The sequence below is a fragment of the Aquila chrysaetos genome, chromosome Z (genome assembly GCF_900496995.4).
Source record: "Aquila chrysaetos chrysaetos chromosome Z, bAquChr1.4, whole genome shotgun sequence".
Classification (NCBI taxonomy): domain Eukaryota; kingdom Metazoa; phylum Chordata; class Aves; order Accipitriformes; family Accipitridae; genus Aquila; species Aquila chrysaetos.
The window spans coordinates 65,590,058-65,606,977 of NC_044030.1; the positions used below are offsets into that span (position 1 = coordinate 65,590,058).

Below are 16,920 nucleotides of genomic sequence, written 5' to 3' on the forward strand. Positions count from 1 at the left end.
ATGCTATTTAATGCGGAAAGCCCAGGGTGTTAGCCAAAGTGAGACTCTTGCCTTCCCACATGCGGTAGGGAGTGTACACTTCTACAGGGAAGGCAAATCTATCAACCTCTTCTCTCAAGTAAAGCTATCCCTGACACTTTGTTGTCTCTCCAGTTAAGAATCTTACAAAGCTTTTCATCTCATATTCAGTGCAGTTTGTAATGTGGTATAATAGCCCTAAATCTATACTACTGGTTATGCTGTCACAAGGCAAGGGTCGGACATAACACTTCGTGGTTTGTGCTCCTTGCTTCCCCACTTATCCTTGCAAAAGGTATACTTTGAAGGGGACAAGCACTTAAAAGGATGGAAAATGTTTGTCTACGAACACTTTATCTCCAGTGAGAACTGCAGAGCAAGAGAATTCCTGAGGGTATCATACTTCCCAATTCTGTAAAGGTATCATATATTGCTATTTCTCCAAATTATATCCTGCATTAAAGTTGGATGAATTACCAGGACTTTTGCTTTTAAAGCAGAAATGGAAGGCTGGATTATTTTTCAGTAAAAATCTGTATTCTAATCAAATTGAAGGCATCTCAGTGAAATAAATTTACTTCTAGGGTAAATCCACTCTGTGGAACTACAAATCTAAATTGGCACAACTCAGAAAGCAAAATTTCCCCTCCATGTAAGCAGCATCCCAGTTTTGATGCATTTATGTTACTTATATTCACTTATATGAAAAACTTAATTGCTACTAGACAAACCTGAAAGAAAATTGTAGCTCCAACTAATTAGACAGAACATTAAAGCATTATTGAAAAGTGACTTTCACAGAGACTTTTGAAAGCTTGCAGCAGGTAACAATGGAAATACAGGTTTCCTGTAGAAGATAAATTTAATAACGCAAAGCACTCAGAATATCTTCTATCCTTAATAATACTAGGAAACCAATTTTACTTTTTGATAGTTAAAAAAAAAAAAGTGTCCTTCAGAATTTCATCTCTACTGCAAGAACTGTTGCTTGGTCATCCAAAACACTGATTGCACCTATTAGGAGATGCACTGTTGTGAAAGAGCTTCATCTGTCCTACTAGACAACCACAGTGAAATACAGTCCCAGTTTTCTCGTTGCAGCTCTAGCCTCGGTGTATTACCTGCAATTTCCCTCAAACAATCTAACAAATTCCTTCTCATGCACATGCAATCCAGGTTTAGCTCTACTATCATAGCATTAAAAACAAAAGATTTTGAGAATAAGACATGAAGCACTCCAAGCGAAGCGGCCTTGGATTTCAGTTGCACCTTAAAGTCTGAGTCTCCCACGTGCGCTTTTTTCTCTTTTTCATGCTGAGAAGTTGTGCAGTTTTCTCTAATGGGAAAACTGGACATGGAAATGAAGTGTTGAAACACTAAAAAGCTAAATGAAAGTAATGTAATTTGGGTAACGAAAATATCTCTGGCTTTTGTTCTGGCAGAATCAATACAGGAAATCTGAAAACAAACTTAGGGGCAAAGTCAGTTTCTTGGGCTGCGCAACAGTCTCATAATACACAAATAATACCACATCTTTCAGGATTTCACTCAACGCACCGAAAGAAGAAAGATTCAATGGTAGCCTACAATATGGAAGAATCGTGCTCTGTTCCCTTCACTACTGAACAGCAATCCTGGATTTAAAAAAAATTCTCATTTAAAGGAGTGTTGAAGAGCACTCAAATGCTTGGAGACAATGACAGTGGTGTTCAGTTGTACATCTCAAATATCTGGCTCTGAAGACAAGATAAGGAATTCAACACATTGTATTTTGACTAGGTTTCCTTATGCTTCAGAATTAATTTCAGTATGTAGTTTTAGAAAGTATAGAAATATTTGATCAGTTTTCAACAAGAGAGCCCTCAGGCTTTTTTATGGAATCCCATTCCTGGGTTCTTCCTACCTCCACAAAACATGAGCAGTACATATTTAGACATGTTTGCTAGAGAGATTGGCCAAGCCTGTTGGTCCTTAAGGGCCTTTAACATGGCGTGAACTGCAGTGCACGGCACCACTGCAGACACAGAAGAGATTTTACTCAGTCATGAAAACAAGCCAAATAAACTTCCACTAGTTCTGAAAGAAAAATAAGCCATTGTGCTCATCAAAAGCAGGTGGCTACCATCAGGACTGCATGTAATTCTAAAGCCTTGTCTTCAAACAGGCATCGGTTTTGCAATCTACATAATCCACAATATCCTTACTGCTCAATTATTTCTTAAGAGGCAACCCCCCCCCCATGCAAAACCTATACAGAATGGAGTATCCCCCTTGTTCCTTACTGCCTATAAGAAAATTCAGCAGGACAATATAGGACAAAGTAACAAAGCAAAAATGTAATGAGGATTTAATACTTGGAAGGGATAGAAGTTGCAGAAGCTACAGAAGGTTAGTACTATTAGGTCAGGACAACTTAGCTGTTAGCAAGGCTTGGTAAAGATTTGTATTTTACATGACAAGTTGTACAAAGATTCAGACCTTTTCCTCCTTAATCTTCCAGTGATGCAAGCCTGTTAGAACTCATGATTACACTGGCATCTCTGAAAGTTGCTTGCTGCATGCTAATTCTCTTTTCAGCTGAAGATACTAAAAAAAACAAAGTGAAGGTGCTCAGATCATGTAGTCAAATATGGCATCATTTAACATTCCGAAGATGATAAAGATGCTGGTAAAGCAGAAAGCTCTTCAATTTTCAACCATGCCATATCCCATTCTTCACTGAGGGCTAGAAAACTCACACAACTCCAACAGAGCAAGGGCTCCAAAAAAGCAGAAATGTTGGCTGTCAGCTGGTAAGGAAGAACTCCATGCTGGGTGGAATGAGCTGCATGGCTCAAAATACACACAATACTTTAGAAAAGCCAATCCATGAACAGCAAGATCTGTCCTTGTATATATTGGTGTCACAATTTAAGTCCAGCCAGCAACTAAGCACCACACAGCCGCTCGCTCACTCCTCCCTCCCAGTGGGACAGGGAGGGGAACTGGAAAAAAAGTAAAACTCATGAGTTGAGATAGGAAAGATTTAATAATGAAAGTAAAATAAAGTGTAATACTAACAATATAATAAAATAATAATAGTAATGAAAAGGAATATAATAAAATAATAATAAAAAACCAAAACCCAAGGAAAAAAACCAAGCAATGCACAATGCAATTGCTCACCACCTGCTGACCAATGCCCAAGCAGCAATCCGCCCCTCCCAGACAGCTCCCCCCGGTCTATATACCGAGCATGACATCCTATGGTATGGAATATCTCTTTGGCTAGTTCGGGTCAGCTGTCCCGGCCATGCTCCCTCCCAGTTTCTTGTGCACCTGCTCTGTCGGCAGAGCATGGGAAGCTGAAAAATCCTTAACCCAGGACAAGCACTACTTAGCAACAACTAAAACATCAGTGCATTATCAACATTATTCTCGCACTAAATCCAAAACACAGCACTGTACCAGCTACTAAGAAAATTATCCCAGCAGAAGTCAGAACAATTGGCAACACAGCTCAACTCTCATGGTCACCTGACCAATCCACTGAGTGGGAACACACCACCTCCCCCCACCCCCTACCATTCTACCAGAGCAGTATGTCAAGGCTTACTGTTCGTTGTATAGACCACATCTCTTCAGTCACAGGCAGCATTTAGTCCCTCCTCTGATGCAAGGTTGTCTTCCTCCAGGAACTGTGAACACTGCCATTCCTCAGCAGATTTTTGAGGAACAAAACATTTCTTTTCTGGGTTTGGTGGTCATATTGCTTATCATCATAACGCACCAAAGTTGCAAGCTGGGCATTTAAGATCTATGAACTCTCTGTATGCAATTCAACTCCAGTAACAGACACCATAAAGGAGGCAGAATCAACTTTCAAAAAACTAATTTTAATCAAAACAAAAAAATTGTTGATCATTAACAAGTTTATAAAACAGTGATTTAGTTACATAAATAAATTGATATCAGTGTATCAAATCTTAATTACTTTCAACTTCATGAGCATGTTTACATGGGTGATGAAGTACAACCTTTTTACCTAGTATAATAAATAAAATGGAGAGCATGAAATAGTTTTTCTAAACAAAAATACCTACAAACATACCTCTAGCATGTTCTCTAATGAAGGGAACAAGAGACACTGGACAACTTTTGCACCAAAACATAAAAACTGCTTTAAAAAGCACAAGGATACAGAACCATCAGCTAAAGTAAAGACACTATACTGTAACCAAAGTTGGTATTTAATAATATAATGAACAGTTTGGTAGTTAGATCTCCAGTTTGGTTATTTTAAAGCATTAAGACAAGGCAAGATAGAAGGCTGCTTTTGTTTGAGTAATTCTAGAGAAAATAAAATATATTAAAAAAACAAACTGAAAAGTAGAACAGTCATACCTACACAACTTTCTGTCCTGCACAAAGTCAAAATACCTATGCAGAATATATATATATAATATATATATATGTTATTTGTGCACAAAGGTTAGCTTATTATTAGCTCACTGCAAAGGCGTAATGTATCATGTCAATCATTTTGGAAAACATTTTGCGCTTTGTGTCAAAAAGGATATTTCTTTAAGTCTTCTAGGCTAGGAGGCACAAACCCCAATTCTGGCATACTGTATTCTTAATGCTAAGGCTTGCTGCTCTGGCTGTGTATTTTTTGTTGTCCCTCTTTACTATAGTGCCTGTTACAAGCATGTGTGTATGTGTGTATACATATATATGTATACACAGGTTGTATAAATATATATATATAAAATTTTCCCCAATAGGTATCAGTCCAACCATGCAATCCAAAAGGTGGCTCTGCATAGATGCCCAGCATATAGTTCACCACCTGAGCCAACCCTGAAGCAAGGCGCACTTTAGTCCTTCTGATAGGTTTTTTTTTTTGTTTAAAACCAAGCTACTGCAGCTTCAAGTATTTTGCATTACATAGATTTTTTTATAAATTAGTTAATGTTATATTTTTCAATATTCAGACATATACTATAATATATATACAGTACAATAAATGCTCTCATTCTTTTTTTAATTTTTTTGATAAATCCCTGAGAATGTATGTTGACAGTCGCTAAGTTTCCACATGCACAAGCATTGTGTGCCATGCTTCTGGATGAACAGCACTGCAAAGCCACGTGGTCAGCCTTTTAACTATTAGTATTTCACTTGTTGGTTTGTTTAAATATGCTGAAATGTAAGGATGAGTTACAAAGGAGTAAAGCTGAATCCATTCGAGGTACTTATCACAGGATGGAGGTGTTTTGTTTGGTTTTTAAAGCCATTGCAATATATGTTTGTTTTTGAGGCTGTGAACGTATACAGAAAGAACAGGAGAGCAATGTGGGCTTTTGCCACTTGACAACATATACTCAGTGTAAACCAAACCTTTTTTAACCTCTCTCTCATACAAAACAGAAAAAAGGAAAAAAAAAAATTAAACACACAAACTTTCACAACATGACAGTTTAGTTTGCAAACTCAAGATAACTATACACATATAATACCGGTGTGGCTCTGTTTCTTTAAGTTAAAAAGGATACAAAGGCAGGCTCAAGTAAAAACAAACCAACCCCCCACCCCCCAACCCACCATTCACACATTTTCATCAACCAAACCGCTCACGAACCAGCATCATCAGTTTCTTTTTGCCTTTGTAGATTTGTTTTAGGTTATCAATAAACTGTGTAAACTGGATGTGACCATCATGAGCCATTAAGAAGGTCTCTCGGGCCTTGCTGAGGAACTCTATAAACTCACTATAGTGTCGCGGGCTGATGTGAGTGAGACGTGAATGAGTTGTGTTAATGTAGGCTCCGATCGTGGCATCTAAGAGTTGCCGTAAAGGGGCTTTGTCCAGTGACATGAGCTTACCAGAGTTCCTCCTTCCATGAAGTCCCACCATGCCAGGAGTGGTCAAAGTACACCTACGCAAAATGTCTGACAGTACTGTTGCACATTTGACACTTTTGACCACCAGAGGTATTATAGCTGCTAGCTCATTTTTCCCAAGGGAGTGGCTGAGCGCACATGCCCACAGAACGTCATTAATGGCAGGGTGTGTGTCCTGATTGTAACTCAGGTTGAGATGCGTCATGGCCAAAGTGGCCAGCTTGTAGGCCCGCATGGGGTAACCACGGTGCTCCATGTATCGTGCTATAGTAAAAAGCTGCGAGTAGCTCATGCCGGTTGTAGCAGCATCTAGAACGATTTGGTAAGCGGTCTCAAAAGCTATGTGATCTTTTTCACATAAGGTCAGTGCAGAGAGGGCACAGTTTTGAGGATCCTTCATGGCACACTGTAGAGCAAGCGTCCTAGCACTGCCAGCCAACTTCTCCTGCTGATGGCAGTCCAGATGCAGACGGACAATGGTGCTGTTGGACATCACTGTTGTAGCAACAATACTAGTGGCTTCTGTTGGAGTGAAAAGTGTAAACCAGTTTTGCATGATACTGTCCAGTGCATAAACACCTGGGGAGAGAAAGAAAGGATTAGCCACAACTGATAAAACCTAGCAGATTACAGACCTTCAGCAAGAGTTTACATTTCCAGCAAAGTCTAAGAGGTTGCTAGTACATCCAAGGGGATGCTCTTCAGCAAGAAGGGCTACACCAGACAGTATGGATGGAAAAGGACATTAAAACAAAGGCTACTGTGCAAACTCTGTAGCAATCATCAAAATGCAGAAAATAATAAAAAAAGCCTGCAAGATAAGCTTTAATCTCCTGGTGTGACAACTGAGCTGTTTTACTTGTTATTTAAGACAATTTGGATAACAAGTTCTGACTCATTTGGTCTCATCACATCACCCAAAAGCAGCCCTCACACTGAACACTTTTAAAAGGCCATTTTAACTTGTTTTCTCACTGTGCAACTCAAGGCACAGTGCATGCACAAAAGAATATCAAGGTATGCAAAATGGCTTTCTTAATAGAACACCACAGCACAGCTTAACAGAACACACTAAGCACACCTTAAAAAAAAAAATCCTAACCCCCACCTCCTTCCAACAGGCTTTTCACATACATCTTGTGTCAAATTCATATGCACCTGAATGTCAGGATCCTTATTAGGGAAATACTCTGAGCAATATGAACTACTGACTATTATATGAAACAAGTATTTTCCTTAGTATCACTTTATTCCTGGTGTGTGTGTGTGTTTGTGTGTGTGTTTGGCAGGGGAAAGAAGGGGGAAACAGTGACTAATGCGTTCCATAAATTGAACCTTATAGCCAACTAGAGTGCCTTATTATTGCTAGAGGCAGTTTACACACATCTGTGAGCCCACCTAAACCACACCCAGAGGTCCTCATTTTCTCTGTAGGACTCTGATGTTTCCTGTGTACCCCTTCACCCATATGCAACAATTCAGCATAGCCAGAGAATACCAGATCTTCATTTAAATAAACAGATTCCTTGCTTTACCATCTTGATTAAGTCTCAAGAGTACTTCGCATGACATTATAGGTTCTTTATAGGATACTTCTATTAGTGTATGTAAAGTAATTTAAAGCAGTATTAAAACCAGCATTTTATTTGCCGATATGCAACTGCACAAAATAATACCGAGGCGCTAATATCTGTAAGATAGCCTCAGCAATAATTATCTTAGCAAAGATAAAAAAGCAATAAAACAAGAGTATTGCATGAAAATTTGCAGACACAAACCACCTTCTGGCTGAGAGCATACAAAGGCAGGCTGTATTCTCCCATGCTACTGACAACATTAATTTCCCAGTTAAGCATAGAGCGAAGAATAAACTAATCCAGAGAATAAGCAGCAGCAATCCTCTGAAGTTCTGAAACTCAAGAAGCACGTATGCAATACAACCCAACTCAGACGTATGAAAAAGGAATAAATACAGTAGGGAAACATGCCTTCTAGAAATACCTTTAGTGACAATTAAAACTGTTCCCTTACCAAAAGTACTTATATTGTCCCTATTACCACAGCTGTTGAATTTTTTTTTTTTTTTTTTTTTTTTTTTTTTACAGCTACACAGTTTTTAATGCACTCATTTTCACTTTCAGATTCTGTATCCTCATTTTGCAGATGGTAAACTGGAATACAGAAGCTAAGGGACGTGTCCATCAAGACACACAGGAAATCTATGGCAAAGCCCAGAAATGAACAGAATGTCCTGCTGAGTGCACTATTCTCCCACTGCTGTCCTCCTCAAGTACAAGGCTGGGTCTGCTTCCACCTTACATGGTTAATGATGGGTGCATTGGTATTTGGTTTGCTTTACAGTGCAGACGAGAGGCCTGCACAACATCATAGCCACACAACAAAGATGCATTACACTCTAAGCTTGGATTTACCCAGGGGCTTAAAAAAAACCCATAACAATGAGAAGCCCTTCATGAGATCCTGGATGCCACACAGTCGAGGCATCCTCAGCATTTCATTCACCTGTTTTCTGGTTCCTTTTCCCACAGCTGACCAGGCAGCTCTCACCTGCTTTTCAGAGCCTCACCTGGCCTTTCAGAGCAAAGTTGTAGCACAATGCAGCTGCCCATGACCACAAGCCTTTTCTCTGCTGCAGCCCGAAACCCAAACCCATCATGGAGGAGACAAGGGGAAATATGGGGTATTTCCATAGATTACGCACACCCCCACCTTCCAGGGGAAAGAAGTTACACTGCATTACTGAACTATTGTCTCACTTGGTCTGTGCCTAAAAAACCCTCTCATCATTACCATAATGTCTTCTCACCAAAGGAATTCTATAGATCAACAAAAGTGAGAGACATTTGCAGAACCTGGGTGTTGACAAGCAAGATCAAGCTCTCTAAGATCAGCTGACAAGCATCTCAGTACATACCTACTTCTGTTGCACATGTTACCAACCACCTCACCATTTCCCGCCGTCGCCAATTCAGTGTTGACAGCGTCATTCGCATTACCTATTAAAACAACACAAACAAAATACAAATTAATCCTATTGCAAACCAAAGCAATATACCAACAACTAGGGATTTTAAAGTTATTCAAATACACTAAGGTTCAAAATGGCAGCCTCTTGCCCTCTCCACTCTGTTACCTCTTTTTTAGCTGATATGTCGAAAGATTTGAAAAATATAGCTCAGCTATCTTAGAATAGCATGCAGAGAGTAATTCCAACTGCAGATCCTTCAAGGCTAGAGAGAGACTGTTTTATATGTGATGAAGAAAAAACCCCACCCCACAAAAAAGCCCCTCCAACAACAAAAAAAGCCCAATCAATTACAAATTATTCAAATTAAATTATATCATGTCTCATCCCTCTATGCACAGTAGTCTTTAATGTGGAAACATGTCAACTCTTGTTGGGCAAACTAACCCCTTTAATTTTTCCCTCATCTGCATTTCTTTTCATTGACTTCAATAATATAGACAGGAGTTACTGTACTGTGATTTGACTGGCTGCTTATTCTGCAAAGATATATATACAAATCCAGATATATCCAGGTATTATTAAGAAGTCCATAGTGATGATTTCTCTCTCTGAACAAGGAGTCCCTGCAAAGAATTTCCATCATAAAACTATCAGAATCCTAGAAAAAAGGACTCTAAGCTTTGATTGTAGTGTCTGTATTTTACATCACTTGCCTATGTTGTTTCTCAAAACATGGGCAAATACATTTATTCAGTAAACCAAACACAGCATGGAAATTGCATGTAAAGTTTGCTTCAGTTACCTGGACAGATCCCACAGATCTAGATGAAGCAAACAAGCAACTCTACCCCTTAGAGTATCAGTGATCATACTATAATATTACTATTTGTAGCAATTAAATAAAGAGCATAATAGGTCAATCATAGCGCTCTCAGCAATAATCTTCACATATTAAACTCAACAAATGCACTCACAAAACAGCTTGGAGTCAGCAGCATTTGTAAGAGGGTTCTCAAGTCATATCCCCTCCCAATCCTAAGGTGACTTCAAAGTGGCATGTAGCCCTCTGTCATATTTGTTACTCCTGCCATCTCCTTTAGTCCTACACTGTAGACAGGATAATTAAGAAGATGGAAAGATTGCCAAGGAGCACAAATGCACAGATGATTTTTAAGAAGTCTCGTTATAAGCAACCGTAAGTGGTTCCAAGCTGGCCTCCAAACATTCCCACCTTGAGACCCTGGTGAGTGGTTGTACATCACCCAAAGTAACAGGATAAGGCCAGCTTTGTTGGCTTCTGATATTGTGGTATCATTTTAACTAAACAGTAATCTAAGTGCTAGACTGGAGAATAGCAATTTGAAAGAAAGCAAACTGATCTGTAAGGAGCAACCCAAGCAATTTTACAATATGAAAATACAGCTACAGTAAATGATGGAATCAGCCTTTGCTTGAAGTCCTTCTGGAAGAAAAACATGCAGGCCCAAGACAAAATGCTTTGGAGTCCTATTATCTGTCCCATTATGTCCATCAAAGGGAAGGTGTCTAGGTGACTTCCTGTATTGATGCACACACAAATTGAAGGCTAACACTCTTCCGACATCCATGACAAATTTTCAGCTTCCCCCAAGCAGAGGTAAATCCAAGAGAAAATACAGGGTTATGGACTGAATTCTGCTACTGGTGAGGGAGGGGAGGTAAAAAAACCAGCCAGTGTGAATGACGACTTCTTTGAAAGTCTTCCCTGCTGACTTCCCTCACCATGGTGGTCTGTAAAAGGATCAGCATTCACAAGAGCCTTCAGCATGTGTAGTGGGGATAATAATAGTCTCAGTGCAGACAGCCCTAACCCGAGAGCAAAAAACAATACCATATCTAGTTTCTTGACATGGAAAAGTTTCTTGACAAACTATTCTGGAATTAGGTTCCTTTCGTTTGATTAAACTGACAAGCTGAGAACAGCAAGAGAGGGGCCCTTTACTGATGATAAAAAACCCAAGGATTTCAAATAAAGCATGTATTGATGTCCTGACAAAGGAGGAGCTGAAGTTAATTCATACTGTAGCACATGTAGCCAAAGAACTATTTCACTTCTGCTCAATACATTCTTGAGCTACCTCTTCCTAAAAGGGAGTTCCACATCTGTCCAAGATCTATCCAAAATCTGTGCTATCAATTGAAGAGAGCTTCTCAACCAGTCAGGAAGTCTGAAAATGATGAGACACCCCTAGGAATTACATAGCTCATCAGAAAGCCAAGCTCTCTTCCACACAGAATAACCTTGACTTTGTCTTGATGGATCTTTGTGAGAATTTCTTATAGCGGAACAGAAGATCTCACCACCCATAAGAGATACAAGAAATGGCCAACCATTAGCTCCTGCACCAAGGTGAAACCTCTTCGTCATGCACATTGGCAGGAGATTTATTTATGTAATTATTTATTCATTCATTCATAGGTTTTGGGGGAAAGGACACCACTTGCCAAATACACAGAGTGATCACCTGCACTAACTTGTTCAGCACCTCTGCCAGCAGTACCTGTTTACATGTGTGTGGTAATACTTAGTTGCACTGATGTAGCATACAACAGGCAAACAGAGGAACAGAAGCCCTTCCTGCACCTGCAGATCTTACAGTGTCTGTGCCAGTAAGGTTCTGAAGAACAGAATACACCTGAGATGCTCCATACCCATTTGGCCATGCTGATGACCTCTTTCCACAGTCAGTTTAAAAGCCTTCCCTCTGCTGAGTCACATAACACATGCTGCCATGGGAAATAGGGAGAAAGAACCCAGGAGTCTATATATTACTGCCAAATCTAGAACAATATAAGAGGCTTTCTGTCAGAAATCCCAGTGACAGAGTTGTGAAATTGTTGGTATTGTCTCGTCAGCCCAACCAGGCCAACTTGCCATTGCTGTAGGTGAGGCAGGACAGTGCACCTGTGAGGACACTGCTGTTTAGTTTACCACTTGAGGTCAGAAAGAGTTTCCTAGGGCACGAAAATGTCGTAAGTAGTCAGATACTAGACAGTGAATACAGACAATCTAATTGCATTAAGTCAGGGGGCAGGGAAGGGGGAAGCATGTGTAGGCCACTAGAGACAGTGCTGACACGTTTTTGCAGGAAAAGCGTTACTGTAGAAATCTACACAGCTGGGAGTTACTACCAGAAAATTGCTATGCATCATCCTTCTGGAAAGGGAACTACCTTTAAGATTCTTAAAACACCCTCATAAGCTTGGGACAGGACAGTGGACAAGTTCTACACCAGTTTGTTCCAAACCCTGGGACTGAGGAGAAAGTATGGGTTCATGGTACTTCTTTCACTAGATCTCACTGAAGACATTCTGATTACACCATCAACCACAAAGTGGTATCCATGAATACAGTGATATCCAAAGTGTGCTGCTACACACTGAATGATACTTTGTGAATGCCTGAGGTGACACACAGGTCAGTCATAAGGATCTTCCTCTCTCAGGTAAACAAACATTTAAGGCAGAAACATACCAAGATGTGAAAAAAGAAGCAGATTTCCACAGCAACCTTGGGAATATGAAAGGCTAACAAAGCATACAGAATCTCAGCTTTCTGATTAAAGACTTTAGCTTCTAAACGTCTAGAATAGGCAAATAGTACCTTTCTTTGGCATAAGAAGCAACTGGGATAATATCCTTTCCCCAGAAGTCTTTGGAGCTTTGTTTACTGAAGCAAAGCAATAAATGGTTTTCTGATCTTTGCATGGTATTTTTGAAGAACTCCCTGAAGAGGGATGAAGAGATTTATTTTGGTTGAAATGAACTGTGTAAACTCCAAGATTCATCAGTGTCAGGCAATATTACTCCAGATACCTAAAACTTAGCTGTCTCCTTTTAGCTTGCAAAGTCATTCCTAAGAGCCTGAAAACTGATCTCTGGTTCTTGTACACTTCAAGCTGAGTCCGACGCATCTGACCGTCCCACAGCTTGTGGAGAACAGTATTTTGATGAAGGAAGTGAGAGGGGTCCTGTTAGCACAGTCTGCCTTAGAAATAGGTCATTATGGTTAACCTTAGCTTTCTCTAGTAAGTCAACAAGCACTTACCAAATCTCATTTAAGGGAAAGGAAAGGAAGGAATGGTAAGAAACCCCTCAAGCGCATGCAGAAAATACAGTGCATTTCTGGCAAGCAGAATAATTTTGCTTTCAAGCCAGTCCTACATATACTCCTGAACCCATTGCACTGGTCTTCTCTCACCCCTGCACAGAAGAATGCCCTGCAGCCAGCTGCTCCCAGCTCTCTCTTCCACCTGAATGGCACAAAGGGGCTGCACAGACCCTTGGTCTGTGTTTACCAGTCCATTGAACTCTGTGTCAGAAAACAGAATCTAAAAACTCCAGGCAGAGCCCAAAAAGGGTATGGTCCTCAGTGCTTAAAAGCTATACCCAACAACAGTGGGTCAAATTCCCTTCTTCTATTGTAACAATAGTGAACAAGGGAAATACCTGAAGGCCCAACTCCAGAGAAACTTTCAGAAGAGTGATGTCTGGCAAGCTGTCCATGAGTGTTGCTATTTTAAATGCATCCTGGGCAAGTTTGAAGATGTGTGATGAGGAGTGGATATTTTTCTGGATGGATTCTAACACTGTTTCCAGCCTCCGAACATCACCTGCAAGGTGTAAAAAGAAACACCAAAATGGAACAAGCTCCCAAAACATCCAGTTTATTATAATTGAGCCTGAGCCATTGAGGCATTATAATTGAGCCTGTCCTTGCTATGCAATAGTATGATGTTTCAGTTATACACACTTTGTTTTCAGAAACCTTCCATAATTAAATCACATCTGAATGAAAGATACAAGACAGCTCAACCTCCTTTAGTGCCTGATGGTGTTAGTACAGTACGTGGCCAAAAGTCATCCTGATGTGTGAATTTTAGAATCGATTTGTCCACTCCTAGGTCTCAGAGTCTACATTGTGTGTCAGAAGAACAAAGAGCTGTCTCAACAGCCTCAAATCAAGCTCATCTGGCTACCATCTAGCTAGCTTAACTACTTTGCTAGAAAATTAAGTGACAGGTTTAAGCCAGTTCAGTTTGTTGTACCCATTTCAAGCTCCTGACAGACTGCAATTTGGATTCCTAAACACAAGTTTTATAACCTGTTTACTCCATGCAATATTAAAAGCACACATTTAGTTGAGTACATAACTGACAGCAACGTACCTTTGGCTGCTGTTAGCATGGTCGATGCCAGCTCACACTGCTGGGATTCAATGTGACTTAGGGTGAACCAGCGGGGATACCGGTTTGGAACAACTGATGCAATGTGGTGCGGGCGGGATATGTCTCCCGAAGGAGCTGTAGATTCCAATACTAGCAACCTGAAATAAGGAAGAAACCCTCTTTCGTTAAATCATTATTACATTAGGTTACTCATAAGCAAAACTAAAGCTGCAAAAACACTTGACCTTGTTTATGAATTGTGCCTTTTTGGTTACAAAAAAAAAGACTGGAAAACCACTTCTCTTCTTGGGGAATCTTAAAAGTCCATTTGCCAAACTTCCCTACATCAGTGGGCATCTGCAGGAATTCACAGGACAATGAAGCCACCCATTAGCTAAGGCAGCAGAGAGTTTCTGCATCATGTATAAAGCTGAAGCTTTTCTCCCTGCCTTGTTTCAGTCTTTGAACCACAGCCCTCAAGCAAGGAAACTGGAGAAGTTCTCCACTGTACTGAGAACATGTAAATATTTTTCAATATTTGGAACACACTTTCTTCACTTACAAATGTTCAAAGTAAGGGACAGGGATATTCAACAAGTCATTCAGATTTTGACCTTGCAATAAATTCAGACATGAATTTTGTCCAAAAAGGACATTTTACTGTTCAAATATGACTACTTTTTAAAAGTCGTTAAACTTTAGCCTACCAACATTTTATAATGTACCATAATCTGATGTTAGGGTCCCAAACAGCAGTGACAGAGGAAGTTTCTTTTAAAGTTACTTTTCAGACTCCATTTTCTAATCCTGAAGCAAAAATTTGAGTATGTCAATCTACAACAGTCTTATTCACCTTAGAAAATTCAAATTAATGTGTTTGTTGTTGACTACAACACAAGTAACTACTACAACAGACTCAACTGATGGCACTTATAATACAGTAGATACAATCAGTACACTAGATACTACATAAATGCCAATGCAAAAAGTAGGAGTGAACAAAAATAGGCATTTTTATTAAATACAATTAAGCATAGTTTCAGGACATGAATGTTTAGTGAGACATCAAATGACAGTAATAAGACTATGTCCAGAAGAAAAGCCTTTCAGGTGCTTAGCTTCTTGATCACGGTTAAGATCCGAGTTCTGTTTCTAGCAGCTTTCATATGCAAGTGAACTTCTAGCAGGAAGTCACCTGGGAGGACAATGGAAACTGGATCTCTTTTGTCAATAAAACTGCAACTACTGAATATTGAAAATCCAATGTGTTGTGATTTTCTGTGATAAAGTATTTCTTATGGAATAAGCTCATTTAAACATAAGTTGCAATTTCTTGCACTTAAATAAATACCTAAGTTCTTTAAGTAACTGGAGTGCATGTCTTGGTTTTGCAGTAACATAGTTTTAAGTTCCATCAGTTTTCTGTACCTTCCTGAAGCATGTGAGAGTGTCTTTAAGAATTCCCTGAGAAAGGCTAATTTTGAATATATGGGAAGGTATCTAGAAGGCATATACAAATACAACACACCATGTAAATAACTATCAGCAGGTTACATTAACATTTTCAGATACATGTATGTGCGTGCTAACATAAAAAAAAAAAAACTTCCCTGTTGATTTGTATCAAGAGTGATTCCCTAGTACCAGTGAGACACCTCTTTATATAGCTTTATATACATAAAAATAAAACAAATATAAATTCTTCAGCTGATTTTTTCCAAGCATAGAGAGAGGGCAGGGGGAGAGATGGATTATCAGATGGTTTCAATAAACCATAAAAATCCCAACTACCTAAAGCAAAAAGGGATTATTAAGTTATGAGTAACAGTACATCGACAAAGAGCATGGAAGAAAGACACTGTTTTGGGGAAATCTTTTGTCACTTTGAATTTCATTGCCAGCTTCTATGTTCTTTTGCTGTGAAAAGAAATGCTGTTGTGAATTGGTGGCTTTCATGCAATTTTGGCAAGATTAGGGAACATCAGAACAAGCACAAGCAGATTTAGCATTCTTCACTTCCCTGCTGTCTGTCCCCCCCATCCCGTCCCCGTCCCCCTTCAAACATCAATTATTTAGCTAGGTTTTAGCAAAGCTACCTTGTGATTAAACATCACCATTAAAGTCTGGCTCCCAAAGCCTGGGTAAAATTCAGGCTTAACAAGGGATGAGCCAAACATTCAAGTTCAGATTCCAAGTGAGCAGTCAACTAGGTCACTGCAGAGCCACATTCTCCAAGGCTCTGCTCCCTATGTTTCAGTACTGCAAGCAGAGAACTGTAGACAGAAGTGACCATCAAGGATAGCACAACCCTATCCTTGCAGACCTGAGGTGTATGCATGAAAGGCTTTATGGTCTCAGCTTCCATCGATTTCATACTGAGTGTTCCACACACTAAAATAGCATTCAAAAAATGAAATGGCAACAGATGATTTTGAATAGAGAGAGGTAAAATACTCCAGAGCTGCCATCATGGGTCATTGACCCGTGTAGACACTGAACACTCCGAGAAACGTCTTTTTCCTGATTACTGAAGACAAATGGGATGCAAGTAAGACACTTTGGTGTCATATGACATACTCCATTTAAATCCCAACATTCACCCAGATGTGGGCAAGACTGCTTTGTTATGAAGCACAAGAAAAAAGTTCTGGCTCAGACCACACCATATGGTTTCAAATCTACCATTGAGAGTTAGTTTGTAAAGAAGGCCAGTGGAACAAATAGTCCTATCAAACAGGCTAAGCAGCAGATGATGCTGAGACTGCTGGTGAGATGCCTCTTTCCTCATTTCCTTGCCAATACCATCACACACACACACAACCA

At 39.7% G+C, this 16,920-nt stretch overlaps 1 protein-coding gene across 1 annotated transcript in view; it reads right to left on the reverse strand.

The window, feature by feature from the left end:
- Nucleotides 1-3,872: 3,872 nt before the first annotated feature.
- Nucleotides 3,873-16,920, reverse strand: part of ZSWIM6 (zinc finger SWIM-type containing 6) — a 111,384-nt gene continuing 98,336 nt past the window's right edge. The window contains 4 exon segments of the mRNA XM_030003334.2: nucleotides 3,873-6,480; nucleotides 8,837-8,918; nucleotides 13,379-13,542; nucleotides 14,098-14,255. Of these exon segments, the coding sequence (XP_029859194.2) occupies nucleotides 5,618-6,480; nucleotides 8,837-8,918; nucleotides 13,379-13,542; nucleotides 14,098-14,255 (1,267 nt within the window). The 3' untranslated portion in view covers nucleotides 3,873-5,617.